At 48.2% G+C, this 24345-nt stretch overlaps 1 protein-coding gene across 1 annotated transcript in view; it reads right to left on the bottom strand.

Annotated features, from left to right (window-relative positions):
* Window positions 1-4982: 4982 nt before the first annotated feature.
* The window catches only part of fam171a1 (family with sequence similarity 171 member A1), a gene marked incomplete at its 3' end in the record, with an annotated part of 38627 nt that continues 19264 nt past the window's right edge, over window positions 4983-24345 (bottom strand). Inside the window, 8 exon segments of the mRNA XM_083761272.1 lie at window positions 4983-5252; window positions 5254-5442; window positions 5445-5510; window positions 7076-7420; window positions 8599-8961; window positions 10642-10756; window positions 11067-11181; window positions 16082-16198. Coding sequence (XP_083617398.1) covers window positions 4983-5252; window positions 5254-5442; window positions 5445-5510; window positions 7076-7420; window positions 8599-8961; window positions 10642-10756; window positions 11067-11181; window positions 16082-16198 — 1580 coding nt within the window.

The raw sequence follows: 24345 nt of genomic DNA, 5'->3' as shown, positions 1-24345 counted from the left end.
GCAGTGCTAAAAAAATAATAAAAATCTATAAGCGCAGATGTGCCATTGTTTGCTGCACCCGTTATATATTGAGACTTTGTTTAGTATAAAAGTAGTGTCTAAAATAAACCGAGGCAAAAGTCCTATCGCCCAGCCCTAGGGTGTGTGTGTGTGTGTGTGTGTGTATATATATATATATGCTGTCACTCCTACGCATAAACACACGCTCCTTTGACATCCATGTACATGCACACACACACCATGCACACACACACACACACACACACACACACACACACACACACACACACACACACACACACACACACACACACACACACACACACACACACACACACACACACACACACACACACACACAGTAAAAAGCCCTACGAGCATTGAAATGCATGACCTTCGGTACTCTTCATACATACAATGATTGCATCGTATCCTGTATTATGCAACGCTGTACAAAAATAATCACATTCTTTGACTGCACAACACATCGCCTCTCGTTTGGATTGTCGCATGTGGATCGGAGGCAAGCTGCGTTCACACACACGCTCACGGACACACACACACACACACACACACACACACACACACACACACACACACACAGGGGTTGCATGGAGGAGTCATCTGGCACAAAATGCGCCCGGGCGAAGTGGTTTAGTGACATCCAAAGTGATTGGTTGTGGTTGTGAGTCGTGTTCTGTGTGTTTGAATCACTATACTTGTGATCTGAAACACAGTGTAGCACTACAGCACACCAACAATAGCCGACACATTTTCACCTTTCAAATTAAGGTGTCCAAAAATGTAATTCATTCATAAAAATGGCATCCTAAAATGCTATTATCCGCTCAAGCATAGTAATAGGTGTGTGTGTGTGTGTGTGTGGATGGACCTTCTCCCTTGGGGGTGTTTGCCACGCAGCTGAGGAGGAGGTGAGGGCCGAGTGTAAGGCTGACCAGAGCCATGCTTTCTGTCCACAAGAAGGACGAGGAGAGGAACAGCTGAGGAGGAGGTGAGGGCCGAGTGTAAGGCTGACCAGAGCCATGCTTTCTGTCCACAAGAAGGACGAGGAGAGGAACAGGCAACAGGTAGCCTGGGCACCGTTCCATTTCAGATCCATGAACCAGTCGGGATCGGATGATATAGTTACGTCATGTTGTAGTCATTGTTTTGTAGTCATCAGGATGATATCGTTACGTCATGTTGTAGTCATTGTTTTGTAGTCATCAGGATGATATCGCTACGTCATGTTGTAGTATTGTTTTGTAGTCATCAGGATGATATCGCTACGTCATGTTGTAGTCATTGTTTTGTAGTCATCAGGATGATATCGCTACGTCATGTTGTTTTGTAGTCATCAAGAATAACAGCTTTTATTTAGGAAAAATCGGTTTGAGGGAAAAGGAAGTTCCGGAAGATTGATGACTACAAAACAATACAACATGACGTAACGATATCATCCTGATGACTACTAAACAATGACTACAACATGACGTAGCGATATCATCCTGATGACTACAAAACAATGACTACAACATGACGCAGCGATAGCATCCTGATGACTACAAAACAATGACTACAACATGACGCAGCGATATCATCCTGAGGACTACAAAACAATGACTACAACATGACGCAGCGATAGCATCCGCTCCAGACTGGTTCACACAGCACTGTTGGAACAGAGAGTCCAGGCTTTCCTCCGAGGTGGAGGCAACAGGTGGAGTTTGAGGTAGTGCAGGGAAAGCTGCTAAGGCTAAGATAAATCAAGTGGAATGAGGTCCATTCTGCCCCATGGAGCCAAATGGCGGCAACTGTCCACATCCAACGCAAGGGGAGTGGGGGGGAAACCCCAAAAACGTGGAAGTGGAGTCTCGAAGGCATCGTCGTTATTACTCTGTTAACCGTATTATTATAATAGTGTTGTGCAGAAAACAGCCCAAGCTCACAGAAACATGTGGCAACGTGCTGTGGCGTCAGCTTGTAGAGCAGCTATTTTTATTCATCTTTTAAACGTGTCCCCCACAATGGGAACACACCAGGTCGTCCCCCCCCACAATGGGAACACACCAGGTCGTCGTCCCCACAATGGGAACACACCAGGTCGTCGTCCCCACAATGGGAACACACCAGGTCGTCGTCCCCACAATGGGAACACACCAGGTCCCCCCCCCCACAATGGGAACACACCAGGTCGTCCCCCACAATGGGAACACACCAGGTTGTCCCCCCCACAATGGGAACACACCAGGTCGTCCCCCACAATGGGAACACACCAGGTTGTCCCCCCCACAATGGGAACACACCAGGTCGTCCCCCACAATGGGAACACACCAGGTCGTCCCCCACAATGGGAACACACCAGGTCGTCCCCCACAATGGGAACACACCAGGTCGTCCCCCCCACAATGGGAACACACCAGGTCGTCCCCCACAATGGGAACACACCAGGTCGTCCCCCACAATGGGAACACACCAGGTCCCCCCCCCCACAATGGGAACACACCAGGTCGTCCCACACAATGGGAACACACCAGGTCGTCCCCCCCACAATGGGAACACACCAGGTCGTCGTCCCCACAATGGGAACACACCAGGTCGTCCCCCACAATGGGAACACATCAGGTTGTCCCCCCCACAATGGGAACACACCAGGTTGTCCCCCACAATGGGAACACACCAGGTCGTCCCCCCCACAATGGGAACACACCAGGTCGTCCCCCACAATGGGAACACATCAGGTTGTCCCCCCCAAATGGGAACACATCAGGTTGTCCCCCACAATGGGAACACACCAGGTCGTCCCCCACAATGGGAACACACCAGGTCGTCGTCCCCACAATGGGAACACACCAGGTCGTCGTCCCCACAATGGGAACACACCAGGTCGTCGTCCCCACAATGGGAACACACCAGGTCGTCGTCCCCACAATGGGAACACACCAGGTCGTCGTCCCCACAATGGGAACACACCAGGTCGTCCCACACAATGGGAACACACCAGGTCGTCCCACACAATGGGAACACACCAGGTCGTCCCCCCCACAATGGGAACACACCAGGTCGTCGTCCCCACAATGGGAACACACCAGGTCGTCCCCCACAATGGGAACACATCAGGTTGTCCCCCCCACAATGGGAACACACCAGGTTGTCCCCCACAATGGGAACACACCAGGTCGTCCCCCCCACAATGGGAACACACCAGGTCGTCCCCCACAATGGGAACACATCAGGTTGTCCCCCCCACAATGGGAACACACCAGGTCGTCCCCCACAATGGGAACACACCAGGTCGTCCCCCACAATGGGAACACACCAGGTCGTCGTCCCCACAATGGGAACACACCAGGTCGTCCCCCACAATGGGAACACACCAGGTTGTCCCCCCCACAATGGGAACACACCAGGTCGTCGTCCCCACAATGGGAACACACCAGGTCGTCCCCCACAATGGGAACACACCAGGTTGTCCCCCCCACAATGGGAACACACCAGGTTGTCCCCCACACAATGGGAACACACCAGGTCGTCCCCCCCACAATGGGAACACACCAGGTCGTCGTCCCCACAATGGGAACACACCAGGTCGTCCCCCACAATGGGAACACATCAGGTTGAAAGCGGGTCAGACTCGCGGCAGTTTGCTAGCATCAGGATCAGAGTAGCTCAACAGCGTTAGTTTAGTGTGTGGATTCATTCATTCATTAATTCATTCATGCATGCATTCATTCATTCATTCATTCATGCATTCATTCATTCGGCTCGTTGCAAAAGGCACTTGATAAAAAAGGGTGAAGGAAACTAAACTGGTCAAACCTCTGATTGCAGTAAAACGTGTGCAAGTAAGTGTTGCTGGAGTACTAAGGCAGGTAAAAAATAAAATAAAAATAAAAAAAGTAAAATGCACTTTATATATATATATATATATATATATATATATATTTTTTTTTATAGTATATGGATGAAAAAAACAACATTAACCTATCTTGGGAGTAAAATACTTCATATTTTGGCAAATCAAAAGTATAGTGTACTTTAAAAATCAGACAAAAGACAAAAAATAATAAGAATAAAAAGGCATCTCAAAGCGACCGTATAAAAGTGATGCATAGCCTTCAGTTCAGAGCAAAGAAAAACAAGACAAGAAACAACAATATCCCAGTCAGTCAGTCAGTGGTTACAAAACGTAACCCAAACAAACACTCACACACGTCTGGTCTCTCCGCGTGTGGATCTATGTCGTAGTGGTATTATTTCCATGGCGGTCAGTTTAGTCTAGTGGCGTTTATCACATTATCTCAGTGAGCTAGCTGTGGCGTGCAGCGCCGTGCTATAGCGTCATTTCCAACAATCCACCAGCTGATTAAAAAGAATAATAAACTCGACCTAACAGTAGCTCTTGACGCTTTAATGTCTGGGTATACACGGTCTCAGTTCCTTCATGGTAGGGGGGGGGGGGGGGGGGGGGGGGGGCTATTTAATGGCGTTAAAGGACAGCAGGGGGCGCTCCTCTCTCCTCTGCCATGCGCTCTTCTTCTTCTTCTCCTCCTCATCCTCCTCCTCCTCTTCCTCCTCCTCCAGGTCGCCGTGCTCCGCGGTGGCGGCGCTGTGCTCAGTCCTGAGTGGGGGAGGGGGGGAGGACAGGGGCGAGGAGGGGGAGAGGGAGGAGGAGGAGGAGGAGGGGGAGGGGGAGGAGGGCGAGGAGGGCGACGGCACCACCACCACCACCTCCTCCGGGTCTCCTCCCTGCTCTCCTCCTCCTCCACTCTCTGACGACTTCCTGGTCTTCCCTGATTGGGGGACGCCGTCCTCCTCCTCCTCCTGGGAGGGGGGGCGACGAGGAGGAGGGGGGGGGGGAGGGGGAGGGGCTCTGGCCGCCGTCGCCCGTCTCAACGTACTCCAGCTGTGTGTAGGCGGCGGCGCCCGCGGCGGGGGCGGGGCCGCCCTTTGACCCTTTGTTCGAGGAGGAGACCACGTGATCAGCGCTGTCCCTCAGTGGCCTCTCCCTCCCCCCCCCGGCGCCCCCCGGTGGCGGGCCTGGTGGCTTGGTTCAGGTCCAGGTCCAGGTCGTTGCCCTTCATCATGAAGCCCTTGGCTCCTCCTCCTCCTCGCCGCCTCCCCTCCGCCCCCCCCGGGGCGGGGCAGCCCGTGGCGCGCTGCAGGTCGATGTAGGAGTGGCGGATGTGCGCGTTGGAGCGGCCGTCCAGCGACACGAACCAGGCGCGCGGGTGGGGGAGGGGCTTGCCCCCCCCGCAGCGCCATCAGGGTCTTCTCGGCGAGCAGCGTGTCCTCGCTGTTCATCTCCACCAGGCCGGCCCCTCCCCCTCCCCCGCCCGGCCCCGCCCCCAGGGCCGCGGGGATGGACAGGGAGCCCGACAGCCCCCCCGACACGGGGGCCCTGGGCCCCCCCTCCCCCTCCCCCCAGGGAGGGGGGGGTGTCCACGGAGCAGGGGGGCGGCGACTGCCCCCCCCCCCGGGGACTGGGGGTGGGAGGCGTTGATCTCCGCCTGCAAAACAAGGTAAGGACAAGTTATAAAATCACACCTGTGTGAAGTGAGGGGTGCCTATAGAGCGTCGCCGTCCCGCCCCCTTTCAGAACAACGAGTGGCCCAGGAAATGAATCCCAATGCATTTTCCTCAGGCTTTTCTTAAAGTATTTATTTAAAGACGGTTACGCCGCGGACAAAGACCACTCGGATCGTGACAAAATAATCATGACAATGAACACAATGTTTTGGGGCCGATCAAATCATTAGAAAGAAGAAATTAAAGGCAGGAGACAACACTATTTGTTTTGTTTTTCTTCTTTCTAATGATTTGATCGGCCCAAAACATTGTGTTCATTGTCACGATTTGTCACGATCCGAGTTGTCTTTGTCCGCGGCGTAACCGTCTTTAAATAAATACTTTAAGAAAAGCCTATGAGGAGAAATGCATTGGGATGCACTCGTCGTTCTGAAAGGGGCGACGCTCTATTATCATCATCATCTCGCCAATCACAATTTGCGTCCTCACTTTTGACCTTCTGACTTTAGTAACAGTAACTAAACGGTACACCTGTAGGGTCTCTAAACGGTACACCTGTAGGGTCTCCAGGTCACTAAATGGTACACCTGTAGGGTCTCTAAACGGTACACCTGTAGGGTCTCTAAATGGTACACCTGTAGGGTCTCTAAATGGTACACCTGTAGGGTCTCTAAACGGTACACCTGTAGGGTCTCTAAACGGTACACCTGTAGGGTCTCTAAACGGTATACCTGTAGGGTCTCTAAGCGGTATACCTGTAGGGTCTCTAAACGGTATACCTGTAGGGTCTCTAAACGGTGTACCTGTAGGGTCTCTAAACGGTACACCTGTAGGGTCACTAAACGGTACACCTGTAGGGTCTCTAAACGGTATACCTGTAGGGTCTCTAAACGGTGTACCTGTAGGGTCTCTAAACGGTACACCTGTAGGGTCACTAAACGGTACACCTGTAGGGTCTCTAAACGGTATACCTGTAGGGTCTCTAAACGGTACACCTGTAGGGTCTCTAAACGGTACACCTGTAGGGTCACTAAACGGTACACCTGTAGGGTCTCTAAATGGTATACCTGTAGGGTCTCTAAACGGTGTACCTGTAGGGTCTCTAAACGGTACACCTGTAGGGTCACTAAACGGTACACCTGTAGGGTCTCTAAACGGTATACCTGTAGGGTCTCTAAACGGTACACCTGTAGGGTCTCTAAACGGTATACCTGTAGGGTCTCTAAACGGTATACCTGTAGGGTCTCTAAACGGTACACCTGTAGGGTCTCTAAACGGTATACCTGTAGGGTCTCTAAACGGTATACCTGTAGGGTCTCTAAACGGTACACCTGTAGGGTCTCTAAATGGTGTACCTGTAGGGTCTCTAAATGGTACACCTGTAGGGTCTCTAAACGGTCCACCGTAGGGTCTCTAAACGGTGTACCTGTAGCGTCTCCAGGTCTCTAAATGGTACACCTGTAGGGTCTCCAGGTCTCTAAATGGTACACCTGTAGGGTCTCTAAACGGTATACCTGTAGGGTCTCCAGGTCTCTAAACGGTATACCTGTAGCGTCTCCAGGTCACTCCTCTGGTCCATCTGCAGCAGCAGGGCCTGCCCACAGAGCGGGTGCTCGCCGGGCAGGCGCATGTAGTGCGCGGGGATGACCAGCGTGGGGCGCTGCACGCCCCGCGGGCCCCCGCTCAGCAGGTCCACGGAGCCGCAGCACAGCAGCGGGCCCCCCGGGGGCCCACGGGGCCTCTGCTCCAGGTGGTCCACGGAGCGCGACAGCGGGAAGTCCTGCAGCGGTCTGCCGTCCGCCCCGAGACCCTCCCCCGAGACCCCCACCACCCCCTTGCTGGGGGAGTGGGGAGGGGGGGAGGAGGGGGGCGGCCCCAGGCCGTCAGAGACCTGGTGGTAGAGAGGGGGGGTGCGGACAGTTAACACCCCGAGTTCTCCGTCCGATGGAATAGTAAGGCCCAGCTTTCAGGGCGCCCCCGGATGTGGATGTAGCAGCTAAATGTAGCAGCTAAATGTAGCCGAAACAGGAGGTAAGAGGACATCTAACGCGACTAGCGACTGGACAGCGGGGGGGGGGGGGGGCGTCTTAACACGTAATCTTTTCTTAGAATTAGACGGAATGATTTAGATCGCGAGTCATTAACGTTTTAAGATTTTCGTTGTCGTCGGCTAAACAGGAGGATTTTCCATGACGTCTCACTGTTGCGCAACATCGAGGATTGCGCAACAGGCGCTCCTATAGGCTGTGGAGCGATGCGACAACAAGCGCTCCTATAGGCTGTGGAGCGATGCGACAACAAGCGCTCCTATAGGCTGTGGAGCGATACGACAGATCAAAACCACGGAGAGCGCCCTGGATCAGGAGAGACGAGGCGTTGTTTCTGCCGCGCTAACAGCTACGTGAACGGGACGCTAACAGCTACGTGAACGGGACGCTAACAGCTACGTGAACGGGACGCTAACAGCTACGTGAACGGGACGCTAACAGCTACGTGAACGGTACACGTTCTAGCGCATCCCTCGATTGGATTGGAGTGTACACACGTCCTACGGACGGAAACGGTTAACCTAAAAACAACTAGAATCGGTTGATACCGGCAGATCGGCAGATTCTCAAAGTCAAGCGATGGGAATGGGATCGGGAGCCGCTGTGTGTATATATATACCTGGTGCACGGAGGCGTTGTGTGTATATATATACCTGGTGCACAGAGGAGCAGATGGAGGCGCTGTGTGTATATATATACCTGGTGCACAGAGGAGCAGATGGAGGCGCTGTGTGTATATATATACCTGGTGCACAGAGGAGCAGATGGAGCCGCTGTGTGTATATATATACCTGGTGCACGGAGGAGCAGATGGAGGCGCTGTGTGTATATATATACCTGGTGCACAGAGGAGCAGATGGAGGCGCTGTGTGTATATATATACCTGGTGCACGGAGGAGCAGATGGAGGCGCTGTGTGTATATATATACCTGGTGCACAGAGGAGCAGATGGAGGCGCTGTGTGTATATATATACCTGGTGCACAGAGGAGCAGATGGAGGCGTTGTGTGTATATATATACCTGGTGCACAGAGGAGCACACAGAGGCGTAGGACTGGCGGTAGCCGCGGTCGTCGGAGGCCCCGCCCCCCGAGGCCAGCAGCGCCGCCTTGCAGGGGAAGGTGTCGGTGGACTGGCGGTAGTCCGGGGCCCGGCGGCCCGGCGTCAGGTTGCCCAGAGACGAGGAGCCGTGGCGGCTGCTGGCCGTGGCCAGGGAGCAGCGGCTGTGCTGCGTGGTGGGCAGCAGGTGGTTGCTGGGGTGGTGGTGGTGGTGGTTGTTGTTGGCGGGGTGGTGGTTGTTGTCGTGGTGGTGGTAGGAGGACTGCTTCAGCATGGGCGTGGACGAGTCTGGCTCCGTCACTGTGGACACCAGCTCCAGCTGCACCTGCACACAGTACCAGAGCACCGTGGGATTACGACAGAGTTACGACATCTCCCTTCACGTCATTGATCAGTACCAGAGCACCGTAGGATTACGACAGAGTTACGACATCTCCGTTCACGTCATTGATCAGTACCGTGGGATTACGACAGAGTTACGACATCTCCGTTCACGTCATTGATCAGTACCGTGGGATTACGACAGAGTTACGACATCTCCGTTCACGTCATTGATCAGTACCGTAGGATTACGACAGAGTTACGACATCTCCGTTCACGGCATTGATCAGTACCGTGGGATTACGACAGAGTTACGACATCTCCGTTCACGTCATTGATCAGTACCGTAGGATTACGACAGTTACGACATCTCCGTTCACGTCATTGATCAGTACCGTGGGATTACGACAGTTACGACATCTCCGTTCACGTCATTGATCAGTACCATAGGATTACGACAGAGTTACGACATCTTCGTTCACGTCATTGATCAGTACCGTGGGATTACGACAGAGTTACGACATCTCCGTTCACATCATTGATCAGTACCGTGGGATTACGACAGAGTTACGACATCTCCCTTCACGTCGTTTAGCAGTACGGTAGGATTACGACTGAGTTACGACATCTCCGTTCACGTCATTGATCAGTACCGTGGGATTACGACAGAGTTACGACATCTCCGTTCACGTCGTTGAGCAGTACGGTAGGATTACGACAGAGTTACGACATCTCCGTTCACGTCATTGATCAGTACCGTGGGATTACGACAGAGTTACGACATCTCCCTTCACGTCATTGATCAGTACCGTGGGATTACGACAGAGTTACGACATCTCCGTTCACGTCGTTGATCAGTACCGTGGGATTACGACAGAGTTACGACATCTCCGTTCACGTCGTTGAGCAGTACGGTAGGATTACGACAGAGTTACGACATCTCCCTTCACGGCATTGATCAGTACCGTGGGATTACGACTGAGTTACGACATCTCCGTTCACGTCATTGAGCAGTACCATAGGATTACGACTGAGTTACGACATCTCCGTTCACGTCATTGATCAGTACCGTGGGATTACGACAGAGTTACGACATCTCCGTTCACGTCATTGATCAGTACCGTAGGATTACGACAGAGTTACGACATCTCCGTTCACGTCATTGATCAGTACCGTGGGATTACGACAGAGTTACGACATCTCCGTTCACGTCATTGGGGCCCGGTCCAATGGCGGCCCCTAGGGGCGGCGATGGGGAGCCCAAGTGTGGCAATTGTTTTTTCATAATCGCCATAATTGTTTTCATGTTTTCAAAAAGTTTTTCTCCTCTGGTGTAATTTGCGCGATGGCAGTCTCTCAGTCAAATCTGGTCACACATGTGTAACGGTGCCGTCCTATTGGTCAGTGTGTAACGGTGCAGTCCTATTGGTCAGTCAGGTGGTCAGTGTGTAACGGTGCCGTCCTATTGGTCAGTGTGTAACGGTGCAGTCCTATTGGTCAGTCAGGTGGTCAGTGTGTAACGGTGCCGTCCTATTGGTCAGTGTGTAACGGTGCAGTCCTATTGGTCAGTGTGTAACGGTGCAGTCCTATTGGTCAGTGTGTAACGGTGCAGTCCTATTGGTCAGTGTGTAACGGTGCAGTCCTAGTGGTCAGTGTGTGACGGTGCCGTCCTATTGGTCAGTACCTCAGTGCTGAGGAGGTTGAGGTGTGACATGGAGGTGGCCTGGTCTCTCTTACTGCCGTCCAATGAGGACACGGTCAGCTTGTGACGAGACCCTCTGGGCGTGAGACACCGCCGTCTGTGAGAGAGAGAGAGAGAGAGGACAGGGTCAGGGTCAGCTCGTATCGCGCCACCGAGTGGCGCGATACGAGCTTGTAGGTGTAGAGCAGCAGACACAGCAGACAGAGCAGCAGACAGCGCAGACAGAGCAGACAGAGTATTACCTGCAGTAGTAGAGCAGCAGACACAGCAGACAGAGTGAAGGCATTACCGTATTACCTGCAGTAGTAGAGCAGCAGACACAGCAGACAGAGTGAAGGCATTACCGTATTACCTGCAGTAGTAGAGCAGCAGACACAGCAGACAGAGTGAAGGCATTACCGTATTACCTGCAGTAGTAGAGCAGCAGACACAGCAGACAGAGCAGGATGACAGTCATGCCTCCCAGAATGGCCAGCAGGAACACCGTGTGGTACATGCTGATGTCCTGGGACTCCACGGGCCCTGGGAGGGGGAGGGGGGGGGGGGGTTAAGCGTTTAAATCAGTCAAACTGTTTAATAAAGTGTATTAACATGAGGCTGTTACATGCATCACATGTGTCTGTCCAGCAGATGGTGCAGAAAACACTACCTGGCTAATAAGACAAAATGCTATGCCTTAACCCATTCTGACCTGAGATCAGATTCTAAAAATGTCTATACATCCTGACAGTTTCATTATTAACCCATTCTGACCTGAGATCAGATTCTAAAAATGTCTATTACATCCTGACAGTTTCATTATTAACCCATTCTGACCTGAGATCAGATTCTAAAAGTGTCTTAGATTTTTCAAAAATAGCAGACCTACAAGCTCGTATCGCGCCACTCGGTGGCGCGATATGAGCTTGTAGATCTGCTATTTTTAAATAGCTAAAGCATGACATGATGCTGACACCAAAATGGGTCCCGTTCAGAACGGGTTAAAACATTATCCTTGCCCTCTAGAAATGAAATGAAAAAATGAAAACACCTTACATATTTTCCCGTTGCAAGTTGATGTCATTTTTTATTTTAGTTGTAGAGGCAAAGTTTAATGTTTTAAGGCATATTTGTTAGCCAGGGATCCTTTTTAAGCCATTTAGACGATTCTAAAGAAATGTTTCCTAAATCCTATCAGTTTTCTAAAAACCCTATGTTTCTATGTCAGTGGTTCTCACAGGGTTAAACCCTATGTTTCTATGTCAGTGGTTCTCACAGGGTTAAAACCCTATGTTTCTATGTCAGTGGTTCTCACAGGGTTAAACCCTGTGTTTCTATGTCAGTGGTTCTCACAGGGTTAAACCCTATGTTTCTATGTCAGTGGTTCTCACAGGGTTAAAACCCTGTGTTTCTATGTCAGTGGTTCTCACAGGGTTAAAACCCTATGTTTCTATGTCAGTGGTTCTCACAGGGTTAAACCCTATGTTTCTATGTCAGTGGTTCTCACAGGGTTAAACCCTGTGTTTCTATGTCAGTGGTTCTCACAGGGTTAAACCCTATGTTTCTATGTCAGTGGTTCTCACAGGGTTAAACCCTATGTTTCTATGTCAGTGGTTCTCACAGGGTTAAACCCTATGTTTCTATATCAGTGGTTCTCACAGGGTTAAACCCTATGTTTCTGTGTCAGTGGTTCTCACAGGGTTAAACCCTATGTTTCTATATCAGTGGTTCTCACAGGGTTAAACCCTATGTTTCTATGTCAGTGGTTCTCACAGGGTTAAACCCTATGTTTCTATGTCAGTGGTTCTCACATGGTTAAACCCTATGTTTCTATATCAGTGGTTCTAACAGGGTTAAACCCTATGTTTCTATGTCAGTGGTTCTCACAGGGTTAAACCCTATGTTTCTATGTCAGTGGTTCTCACAGGGTTAAACCCTATGTTTCTATGTCAGTGGTTCTCACAGGGTTAAACCCAATGTTTCTATGTCAGTGGTTCTCACAGGGTTAAACCCTATGTTTCTATGTCAGTGGTTCTCACAGGGTTAAACCCTATGTTTCTATGCCAGTGGTTCTCACAGGGTTAAACCCTATGTTTCTATGCCAGTGGTTCTCACAGGGTTAAACCCTATGTTTCTATGTCAGTGGTTCTCACAGGGTTAAACCCAATGTTTCTATGTCAGTGGTTCTCACAGGGTTAAACCCTATGTTTCTATGTCAGTGGTTCTCATAGTGTTAAACCCTATGTTTCTATGTCAGTGGTTCTCACAGGGTTAAACCCTATGTTTCTATGTCAGTGGTTCTCACAGGGTTAAACCCTATGTTTCTATGTCAGTGGTTCTCACAGGGTTAAACCCTATGTTTCTATGTCAGTGGTTCTCACATGGTTAAACCCTATGTTTCTGTCAGTGGTTCTCACAGGGTTAAACCCTATGTTTCTATATCAGTGGTTCTCACAGGGTTAAACCCTATGTTTCTATATCAGTGGTTCTCACAGGGTTAAACCCTATGTTTCTATGTCAGTGGTTCTCACAGGGTTAAACCCTATGTTTCTATGTCAGTGGTTCTCACAGGGTTAAACCCTATGTTTCTGTGTCAGTGGTTCTCACAGGGTTAAACCCTATGTTTCTATGTCAGTGGTTCTCACAGGGTTAAACCCTATGTTTCTGTGTCAGTGGTTCTCACAGGGTTAAACCCTATGTTTCTATGTCAGTGGTTCTCACAGGGTTAAACCCTATGTTTCTATGTCAGTGGTTCTCACATGGTTAAACCCTATGTTTCTATATCAGTGGTTCTAACAGGGTTAAACCCTATGTTTCTATGTCAGTGGTTCTCACAGGGTTAAACCCTATGTTTCTATGTCAGTGGTTCTCACAGGGTTAAACCCTATGTTTCTATGTCAGTGGTTCTCACAGGGTTAAACCCAATGTTTCTATGTCAGTGGTTCTCACAGGGTTAAACCCTATGTTTCTATGTCAGTGGTTCTCACAGGGTTAAACCCTATGTTTCTATGCCAGTGGTTCTCACGGGGTTAAACCCTATGTTTCTATGTCAGTGGTTCTCACAGGGTTAAACCCAATGTTTCTATGTCAGTGGTTCTCACAGTGTTAAACCCTATGTTTCTATGTCAGTGGTTCTCACAGTGTTAAACCCTATGTTTCTATGTCAGTGGTTCTCACAGGGTTAAACCCTATGTTTCTATGTCAGTGGTTCTCACAGGGTTAAACCCTATGTTTCTATGTCAGTGGTTCTCACAGGGTTAAACCCTATGTTTCTATGTCAGTGGTTCTCACATGGTTAAACCCTATGTTTCTGTCAGTGGTTCTCACAGGGTTAAACCCTATGTTTCTATATCAGTGGTTCTCACAGGGTTAAACCCTATGTTTCTATATCAGTGGTTCTCACAGGGTTAAACCCTATGTTTCTATGTCAGTGGTTCTCACAGGGTTAAACCCTATGTTTCTATGTCAGTGGTTCTCACAGGGTTAAACCCTATGTTTCTGTGTCAGTGGTTCTCACAGGGTTAAACCCTATGTTTCTATGTCAGTGGTTCTCACAGGGTTAAACCCTATGTTTCTGTGTCAGTGGTTCTCACAGGGTTAAACCCTATGTTTTTGTGTCAGTGGTTCTCACAGGGTTAAACCCAATGTCTCTGTGTCAGTGGCTCTCACAGGGTTAAACCCTATGTTTCTATGTCAGTGGTTCTCACAGGGTTAAACCCTATGTTTCTATGTCAGTGGTTCTCACAGGGTTAAACCCTATGTTTCTATGTCAGTGGTTCTCACAGGGTTAAACCCTATGTTTCTGTCAGTGGTTCTCACAGGGTTAAACCCTATGTTTCTGTCAGTGGTTCTCACAGGGTTAAACCCTATGTTTCTATATCAGTGGTTCTCACAGGGTTAAACCCTATGTTTCTATGTCAGTGGTTCTCACAGGGTTAAACCCTATGTTTCTATATCAGAGGTTCTCACAGGGTTAAACCCTATGTTTCTGTGTCAGTGGTTCTCACAGGGTTAAACCCTATGTTTCTATATCAGAGGTTCTCACAGGGTTAAACCCTATGTTTCTATGTCAGTGGTTCTCACAGGGTTAAACCCTATGTTTCTATGTCAGTGGTTCTCACAGGGTTAAACCCTATGTTTCTATGTCAGTGGTTCTCACAGGGTTAAACCCTATGTTTCTATGTCAGTGGTTCTCACAGGGTTAAACCCTATGTTTCTATAGCAGTGGTTTTCACAGGGTTAAACCCTATGTTTCTATGTCAGTGGTTCTCACAGGGTTAAACCCTATGTTTCTATGTCAGTGGTTCTCACAGGGTTAAACCCTATGTTTCTATGTCAGTGGTTCTCACAGGGTTAAACCCTATGTTTCTATGTCAGTGGTTCTCACAGGGTTAAACCCTATGTTTCTATGTCAGTGGTTCTCACAGGGTTAAACCCTATGTTTCTATGTCAGTGGTTCTCACAGGGTTAAACCTCATGTTTCTATATCAGTGGTTCTCACAGGGTTAAACCCTATGTTTCTGTGTCAGTGGTTCTCACAGGGTTAAACCCTATGTTTCTATATCAGTGGTTCTCACAGGGTTAAACCCTATGTTTCTATATCAGTGGTTCTCACAGGGTTAAACCCTATGTTTCTATGTCAGTGGTTCTCACAGGGTTAAACCCTATGTTTCTATGTCAGTGGTTATCACAGGGTTAAACCCTATGTTTCTATGTCAGTGGTTCTCACAGGGTTAAACCCTATGTTTCTATGTCAGTGGTTCTCACAGGGTTAAACCCTATGTTTCTATGTCAGTGGTTCTCACAGGGTTAAACCCTATGTTTCTGTCAGTGGTTCTCACAGGGTTAAACCCTATGTTTCTGTCAGTGGTTCTCACAGGGTTAAACCCTATGTTTCTGTCAGTGGTTCTCACAGGGTTAAACCCTATGTTTCTGTCAGTGGTTCTCACAGGGTTAAACCCTGTGGAGGTGTGTGTTGGGGGACATGTTACCTGGGTGCAGAGGAGGTGTGTGTTGGGGGGCATGGGGACACGTTACCTGGGTGCAGAGGAGGTGTGTGTGGGGGGGCATGGGGACATGTTACCTGGGTGCAGAGGAGGTGTGTGTTGGGGGGCATGGGGACATGTTACCTGGGTGCAGAGGAGGTGTGTGTTGGGGGGCATGGGGACATGTTACCTGGGTGCAGAGGAGGTGTGTGTTGGGGGGCATGGGGACATGTTACCTGGGTGCAGAGGAGGTGTGTGTTGGGGGGCATGGGGACATGTTACCTGGGTGCAGAGGAGGTGTGTGTGGGGGGGCATGGGGACATGTTACCTGGGTGCAGAGGAGGTGTGTGTGGGGGGGCATGGGGACATGTTACCTGGGTGCAGAGGAGGTGTGTGTGGGGGGGCATGGGGACATGTTACCTGGGTGCAGAGGAGGTGTGTGTTGGGGGACATGTTACCTGGGTGCAGAGGAGACATGGCCACCACCCAGTATCCAAGCTGTGGAGCGATGTAGGTCACACTGAGATGCTGCCCATCTCTGTGAACAGAACCCAGGCTGCTCTTCAACCATGCACCTATAGACACACACACACACACACACACACACACACACACACACACACACACACACACACACACACACACACACACACACACACACACACACACACACACACACACACACACACACACACACACACACACACACACACACACACACACACACACACACACACACACACACACACACACACAGTTCAGTATTCATTTTCATTGAATGCAGGAGTTCATCGTATGGACGTCCATCCATGCTTATAAACAAGAGAAGTATTGATGAATCTCCAATCTTCTTCTGCCGTAGTCTGAAAACCCACCTCTTCAGACTCCATCATGGCCCCGTAGCCCCTCCCCTAGCCCGTGGCCCCTCCCCTAGCCCCTCCCCTAGCCTCGACGACCTTACAGGCGTATGCAAAGGCTCAACTCATGTAACCCAACCCTCTAAAAATGTCTTCTACATCCTGACAGTTATCTGAAAAAGCTATGTTTCTATGTCAGTCGTTCTTCTATTTTTCAAAAACCTCAGATCTATCGCTATGAGCTTGTAGATCTGCTATTTTTCAATAGCTAAAGCATAACATAATGCTAACACCAAAATGGGTTAAATAGCACTTCATCTAGACATATCACTCTATACATAGTGTATACACATATGGTTTCATTAGGTAGATAGGTCTTAGCTTACGTATGGTTCATGATGACTATTGTTCATGACTGTATTTGATGTGTTTCTTCTTGCTTACCGTACATCGCTCTGGATTAAGAGCGTCTGATAAATGCCTAAATTGTGAATTGATGAGGTGCTGCTGACCGTGGTAAATATGTCTACAGTAAAGGGATAGTTCGGATTTATTTTAACTTAAGTTGTATGAAATACTTGCCATTAATATAGTGGTTGCAACTGTATTAATTGATTGCCCGAGTCCCGTGGTGGGAGTTCTGCTCTGGTTCTGGTTTTGGTGAATATTAAGTAGTTCCAGTCATTTTGTGGGGGGCACTGGGGGCCATGCAGTAAAAGTAAATTAATTCACAAAACCAACGTCATTTGTATTGTTGACCTATTTCTAAAATATTAGCACAATTTCCGTTCAACATGGAACAATTTTTTGGGCGTAGTGATATGGACACAAACATAGTTCAGAAGAACCCGGTGGCGCTGCTCTGCGGCGACACGGAGAGGAGCACAGCTGCACGTTTGTCTCTTTATGTTGTTTTTTGTCCTGTCAAGTTAATGTTACCTTTTGTTACTGTGTGACATATTGTACACTGCACCGACTGAGAGTGTATACTACGGAATGTTGACGAGAGGAATGAACCGGAGGAGGATGGAGTGGCTACTCGTAACATGGCTAATAATCCTGGCCAGCAGCAACTGGGCTGTGGAGTGCCTAATGTACGAGGCTGCGAGAGAACGCTTGGTGTACAGCGGGACTGAGCTGTTGCAACTACGGGAGGACAGAATACCACCATCGCCGGACCTGCTAAGCTGTGTCCCCAGGGAGCTACTGCAGCAGAGGCTACTGCTGCAACCCGGACGGGCCAGGAGAAGAGGCAGGAAAGGCGGCGTCAGACAACGGGTCAGGAGAGCGGCTAAACTACCGCTACCACCCATACTGCTGTGCAACGCCCGCGCACTGAGGAGGAAAATGGATGAACTACGGACACAAACTAAGGTCAGCTTTGAGTACCGCGAGTCGGGGCTGCTAGTTTTCACGGAAACCTGGTTCAATGAGGATATACCAGATAGCCTGGTAGAAATGGAGGGTTTCACGCTAATCCGGTCTGATAGACGAGCTAGCTCCGGAAAGAAAACAGGGGGAGGACTCTGTGTGTACGTCAGAGACAAATGGTGCTGTAATGTTGCGGTCAGAGACAAGATATGCAATCCCGATCTTGAACTGCTGTGCATCACATTACGACCATACTACCTGCCAAGAGAGCTTTCCAACATGTTTGTGTGTGTCGTATACGTTCCACCAGATGCTAACGCCACCAGAGCAGCGAGTCGGATCGCTGACTGTGTGCACCGGCACCTACAGAACAAACCAGACGCGACCATGCTGATTCTGGGCGACATGAACCACTGCAAACTGGAGACATTTCTGCCAGGATTCCAGCAGTACGTGAAATGTAACACAAGGAAGGAGAAAATACTGGACAAGTGCTATGGTAATATTAGGGGAGCATACACAGCCAGGGCCAGGCCCCCACTCGGCACATCCAACCATAGAACTGTATGCATGTCCGACCATAACACTGTCTATCTCATGCCAACGTACCGGTCCGTTTTTAAGTCCAGTAAACCGGTAAAGAAGACAGTAAATGTGTGGTCTAGGGACGCAACTGAGGAGCTAAAAGGATGCTTCTTATGTACTGACTGGGACATTTTCTTTGAGGATGCTAGCATTGACACAGCCACCGAGGCTATTACAGCTTATATTTCTTTCTGTGTTGAAATGATTGTGCCACAGAAAATAATAACTAAGTTTAATAATAATAGGCCATACCTCACAAATGAAATCAAGGAATGTATACATACTGTAGGAAAAAGGTGGCCTTCAGATCAGGAGACACGGCAGCCTTAAAGGCTGCACAGAAGGAACTGAATATAAAAATGAGAGAAGCCTGAAATAAGTTTAAGGAACGAGCGGAAGACTTGGCCAACTCGAACACAAAAAGACTCTGGGACTCCATCAGGGAGATGACTAATATGAAGTCAGAGAGGAAGCCCATCTTTGCTCTAGATGAGAGCGCCAGAGCGAATGACCTCAATAATTTCTTTATGCGATTTGAATGTGATACTTCTCAGGGATGCTATGAGGTGATTAATGAACTGAACTGTGATGCTGTTAATAACAGGATGGTAATAGATCAGGACACAGTCTGTAAAGTGTTTAAAACCATACAGAGCGATAAAGCAACAGGGCCGGACGGAATGCATGCTTTCCTGTTAAAAACGTGTGCTGAGGAATTAGCCCCAGCCTGGCTTTTCCAACTGTCACTAGACTCACATACAGTGCCTGAGATCTGGAGAAAATCAGTGATAGTCCCAATCCCGAAGAAAGCATGTCCGCTAGAGAATAACGATTATAGGCCTGTGGCTATAACATCTAATGTAGTGAAAGCACTGGAGAGGATCCTGACAGAGGAACTCCGAAAGGAGGTAGGACCTCAGCTAGACCAGTATCAATTTGCATATTCTAAGAAACGCAGTACATGCGATGCAATATCTACAGTAGCTCATCTCACTTTGAAACACCTGGAAAGTAAGGTGGCATACGCCAGATTACTTTTTATCGACTTCAGCTCGGCCTTTAATACTATACATCCAGACATTCTGTTGCGTAAATTAGCTCAGTTAAATGTGAACCCCTTTATAATTAAATGGTATTTTTCTTTTCTCTCTAGTAGACCACAGAGGGTGAGATTTAACTCAGTGTTCTCAGAGGAGACACTGAGTAGTACAGGGGTGCCTCAAGGAACAGTCAGTTCCTCTTTTCTGTTTACCTTGTATACGGACGACTGTCAGCTCACATCCAAATCAATTTGTTATCAAGTTCTCCGATGACACTGTGATACTGAGTCTGCTCAAGAGTGATAATAACATCCTCAGCCATACAGAGGGAGTAGACAAGTTTATAGAGTGGTGTGATCTACACCATCTGAAAATAAATGTAAACTAAACAGAGGAGGTCATAGTGGACCCCAGGTCCATAGGAGACCACAGTATAATTAGTGTCCATGACCAGAACATCAAACAGGTCCCCTCATATAAATATCTGGGAGTACAGATCGATGAGGACCTGAGCTGGCACACGCATGTTACAACACTGTGTTCTAAGATACACCAACGTCTACACTTTCTCAGAAGACTTAGGCTTTTTGGAGTCAGTAGAAATATCATGTTGACCTTTTACAGAGCTAGTATAGAGTCAATCCTAAGATACGGTATATCCAGCTGGTTTGGCAATCTAACTGTGAAATACAAGTCTCAAGTAAATAGGCTAGCAAACATGGCTGGGAAGATCATGGGCATGTCCACCCCACCCATCACTCCCCAGGCCATCTTTGAACAAGCAGTGGTGAGACTCGGAATATTGTATCTGACCCCTGCATGTACTGTACCGAGAGTATGAGCTGATGCCATCCGGTAGGAGGCATAGAACTCCACGATGTGTATATAATAGATTTAAACACTCTTTTGTTCCCCTGTCAACTAAAATGCTCAATCAGGGATTGCCGAATGCACTTTAATGACTATAGTTGCACTTTATCAAGGGAATGTGTGCAATATCTCTGTTTTGTGTATGTGGGTGTTTCATGGTGTTTTTTCCTTTTCGTATATGTGAACATGTCTGTTATTTGTAAGCAGCTGTGACTCTGTCTCCAAGACACATTTCTCCCAAGGGAGACAAATAAAGATAACCTTGAACCTTGAACCTTGAGTTCCGTGTGATAGAGGGGTTCAAACACTTAATATTGACCAAAACCAGAGCAGAACTCCCACCACGGGACTCGGGCAATCAATTAATACAGTTGCAACCACTATATTAATGGCAAGCATTTTATACAGCTTAAGTACAAAATATCTGAACTATCCCTTTAATCAGACCAGTGTGTGTCCAGTGGAAACCTCGTATGAATCTGATCTCAGGTCAGAATGGGTTAAGTGAAGAAAAGGCTGTAGCCATTAATTTTTTTTTTTTAACGGTTTTCTTCAGGGATCAAATTGATCAATCCCTAAGTCCCAGAGTTTTTTTTTCTCGAGTTTCTCCTCATTGATATAATATGATGTCATGTTCATTCATCAAGTAATCCTGTGGTTTTGGCTGATGTTAGTTTGGAGGAATTGTGAAAACGCTCTTGCTTAAATTAAACGTTTTATAGTCCATAGTACAGGAGTGTTGCTTGTCAAAGAACAGATCTACAAGCTCACACAACACTTGGCAGTGTGACACGTTAGCTTGTAGAGCGGATCTTTTTGACAAGCAACACCCTCGTTGTATACAAGATACATATTGTATACGTTGTCTTAAGCATTATGTTGTAGCTTACTTTAGCTGTTGAAAATTAGCAGATCTACAAGCTCATGGCATGCCGCGCTACGAGCTTGTAGATCTGCTATTTTTGAAAACGTGATGCAAATCTTTCAGAGCGAACGTTAACTCAAATATTTGCTTCGGAGGGGGGGGGGGGGGGGGGGGGGGTTAACCCATTCAGACCTGACGTCTGAGAGAGAGAGAGAGAGAATGAAATCACACGGGTGTGATTTTTCTTTACGACCGACAGCTGACGTCTCCTATTGGCTAAAAATAAAGCCACTTCCAACACACAGCAACATAACGACCCTGATGACATGCATGCAGCTGTCGCGTGTGTGTGTGTGTGTGTGTGTGTGTGACTGAAGGTATGTCAGTGATTCAGGGTTCAGCTCTGTGATTGGCTCTCTGGGGATGTGCATGGTTAGATTTTTTTTTTTTTCTAAAACATTTATCCCACGGTGTTGTAGCCCATGTTTCACTCAAGTGTCAACGATCTAATGTAATCCTTAGATAGCATTTCTGTAGACTTAGATAGCATTTGATACAGACTTATAGCATGTTATGTAGACAGCACTATAATTGCATTGTATGTAGTCATAGCACGTCATAGTACATAATGTATAGCATAGTACAATTTACAATTTTCAATTTAGTCATTTAGCAGATGCTCTTAACCCATTCTGACCTGAGATCAGATTCACACGAGGTTTTCCACTGGACACACACTGGTCTGACGAACACATTCTGACCTGAGATCAGATTAAAAAAATGTCAGTCGTTCTTCGATTTTTCAAAAATGGCAGACCTACAAGCTCGTATCGCGCCACTCGGTGGCGCGATATGAGCTTGTAGATCTGCTATTTTTCAATAGATAAAGCATGACATGATGCCGACACCAAAATGGGTGCCTGGTCAGAATGGGTTAATCCAGAGCGATTTACATTAAGCAAGAACAAAAAAGCATGGGAATACATCACATAAAAGCGTTTATCAAGAAACATGCGTAAGCTAAGAAAGTAACAGTGGAATATCTATATAATGAAGCTATACATATAAACTATACATCTATACTACTATGCTATACATATGTACTATGGCGTGCTATGACTACATACAATGCAATTATAGTGCTGTCTACATAACATGCTATAAGTCTGTATCAAATGCTATCTAAGTCTACAGAAATGCTATCTAAGGGGGTGGGGTAAGTGCTATGGGCCATGATGGAGTCTGAAAAGGTGGGTTTTCAGGCTACGGCGGAAGATTGGGAGTGATGCTGCAGTTCTGACTGCAATGGGAAGTGCATTCCACAGTTTTGGAGCCAGAAGGGAGAAGAGTTTGGGACGTGTGGAGCGTTGTTGTCCCGGCGTTTTTAGTGAGGGTACTTCCAGCTTCCCTGCGTTGGCTGATCTGAGTGCGCGGGAGGGTTTGTAGGGTTCAATCATACTTGCAAGATATGGGGGAGCCATACCTTTGGTTGCTTTGAATGCCAGCATCAGAGTTTTGTATTCTGTGCGGGCAGCGACCGGGAGCCAGTGGAGGTATATAGTAGTATATATGTATAGTTTATATGTATAGTTTCATTATATAGATATTCCACTGTTACTTTCTTAGCTTCTGCATTCGATGTTTCTTAAACAATTTAATCAGACCAGTGCGAGTGCGTGTCCAGTGGAAACCTCGTATGAATCTGATCTCAGGTCAGAATGGGTTAAGAAACATCTATATAATGTTTTAAATAACAACAACAACATAGACAGACCATGATCCCATCTGCATACAGCTCAGAGTCCTGCGTACGCACACGGAGAAAGATTACAGGCAAGCCTAGACGCAATATGACAATGAATGACCCCAACACGGTTCATATCCAGAGTCCACCACCAGGAGGCGCCAATACACCAATATCCCAGCCAGAGGACACACACACACACACACACACACACACACACACACACACACACACACACAGCAGTCACAACAGTGTCTGCAGAGCAACAATGACTGGCTTATTGATCGATTGGCTGGCTGGCAGTACAGAGCCTGGGGTCTAGGAGGACAGGGCTATATATGTAATGTCCTGGGGTCTAGGAGGACAGGGCTATATATGTAATGTCCTGGGGTCTAGGAGGACAGGGCTATAGATGTAATGTCCTGGGGTCTAGGAGGACAGGGCTATATATGTAATGTCCTGGGGTCTAGGAGGACAGGACTATATATGTAATGTCCTGGGGTCTAGGAGGACAGGGCTATAGATGTAATGTCCTGGGGTCTAGGAGGACAGGGCTATAGATGTAATGTCCTGGGGTCTAGGAGGACAGGGCTATATATGTAATGTCCTGGGGTCTAGGAGGACAGGACTATATATGTAATGTCCTGGGGTCTAGGAGGACAGGGCTATATATGTAATGTCCTGGGGTCTAGGAGGACAGGACTATAGATGTAATGTCCTGGGGTCTAGGAGGACAGGGCTATATATGTAATGTCCTGGGGTCTAGGAGGACAGGACTATAGATGTAATGTCCTGGGGTCTAGGAGGACAGGACTATAGATGTAATGTCCTGGGGTCTAGGAGGACAGGACTATAGATGTAATGTCCTGGGGTCTAGGGGGGCAGGACTATATATGTAATGTCCTGGGGTCTAGGAGGACAGGGCTATATATGTAATGTCCTGGGGTCTAGGAGGACAGGGCTATATATGTAATGTCCTGGGGTCTAGGAGGACAGGACTATATATGTAATGTCCTGGGGTCTAGGAGGACAGGACTATATATGTAATGTCCTGGGGTCTAGGAGGACAGGGCTATATATGTAATGTCCTGGGGTCTAGGAGGACAGGGCTATATATGTAATGTCCTGGGGTCTAGGAGGACAGGACTATATATGTAATGTCCTGGGGTCTAGGAGGACAGGACTATAGATGTAATGTCCTGGGGTCTAGGAGGACAGGGCTATATATGTAATGTCCTGGGGTCTAGGAGGACAGGGCTATAGATGTAATGTCCTGGGGTCTAGGAGGACAGGGCTATATATGTTATGTCCTGGGGTCTAGGAGGACAGGACTATATATGTAATGTCCTGGGGTCTAGGAGGACAGGGCTATAGATGTAATGTCCTGGGG

Source organism: Protomyctophum parallelum (assembly GCF_964188405.1).
Source record: "Protomyctophum parallelum genome assembly, chromosome: 3".
Lineage (NCBI taxonomy): Eukaryota > Metazoa > Chordata > Actinopteri > Myctophiformes > Myctophidae > Protomyctophum > Protomyctophum parallelum.
The sequence above is the reverse complement of the archived record's forward strand: the minus strand, read 5'-3'. Positions and strand labels throughout refer to the sequence as shown.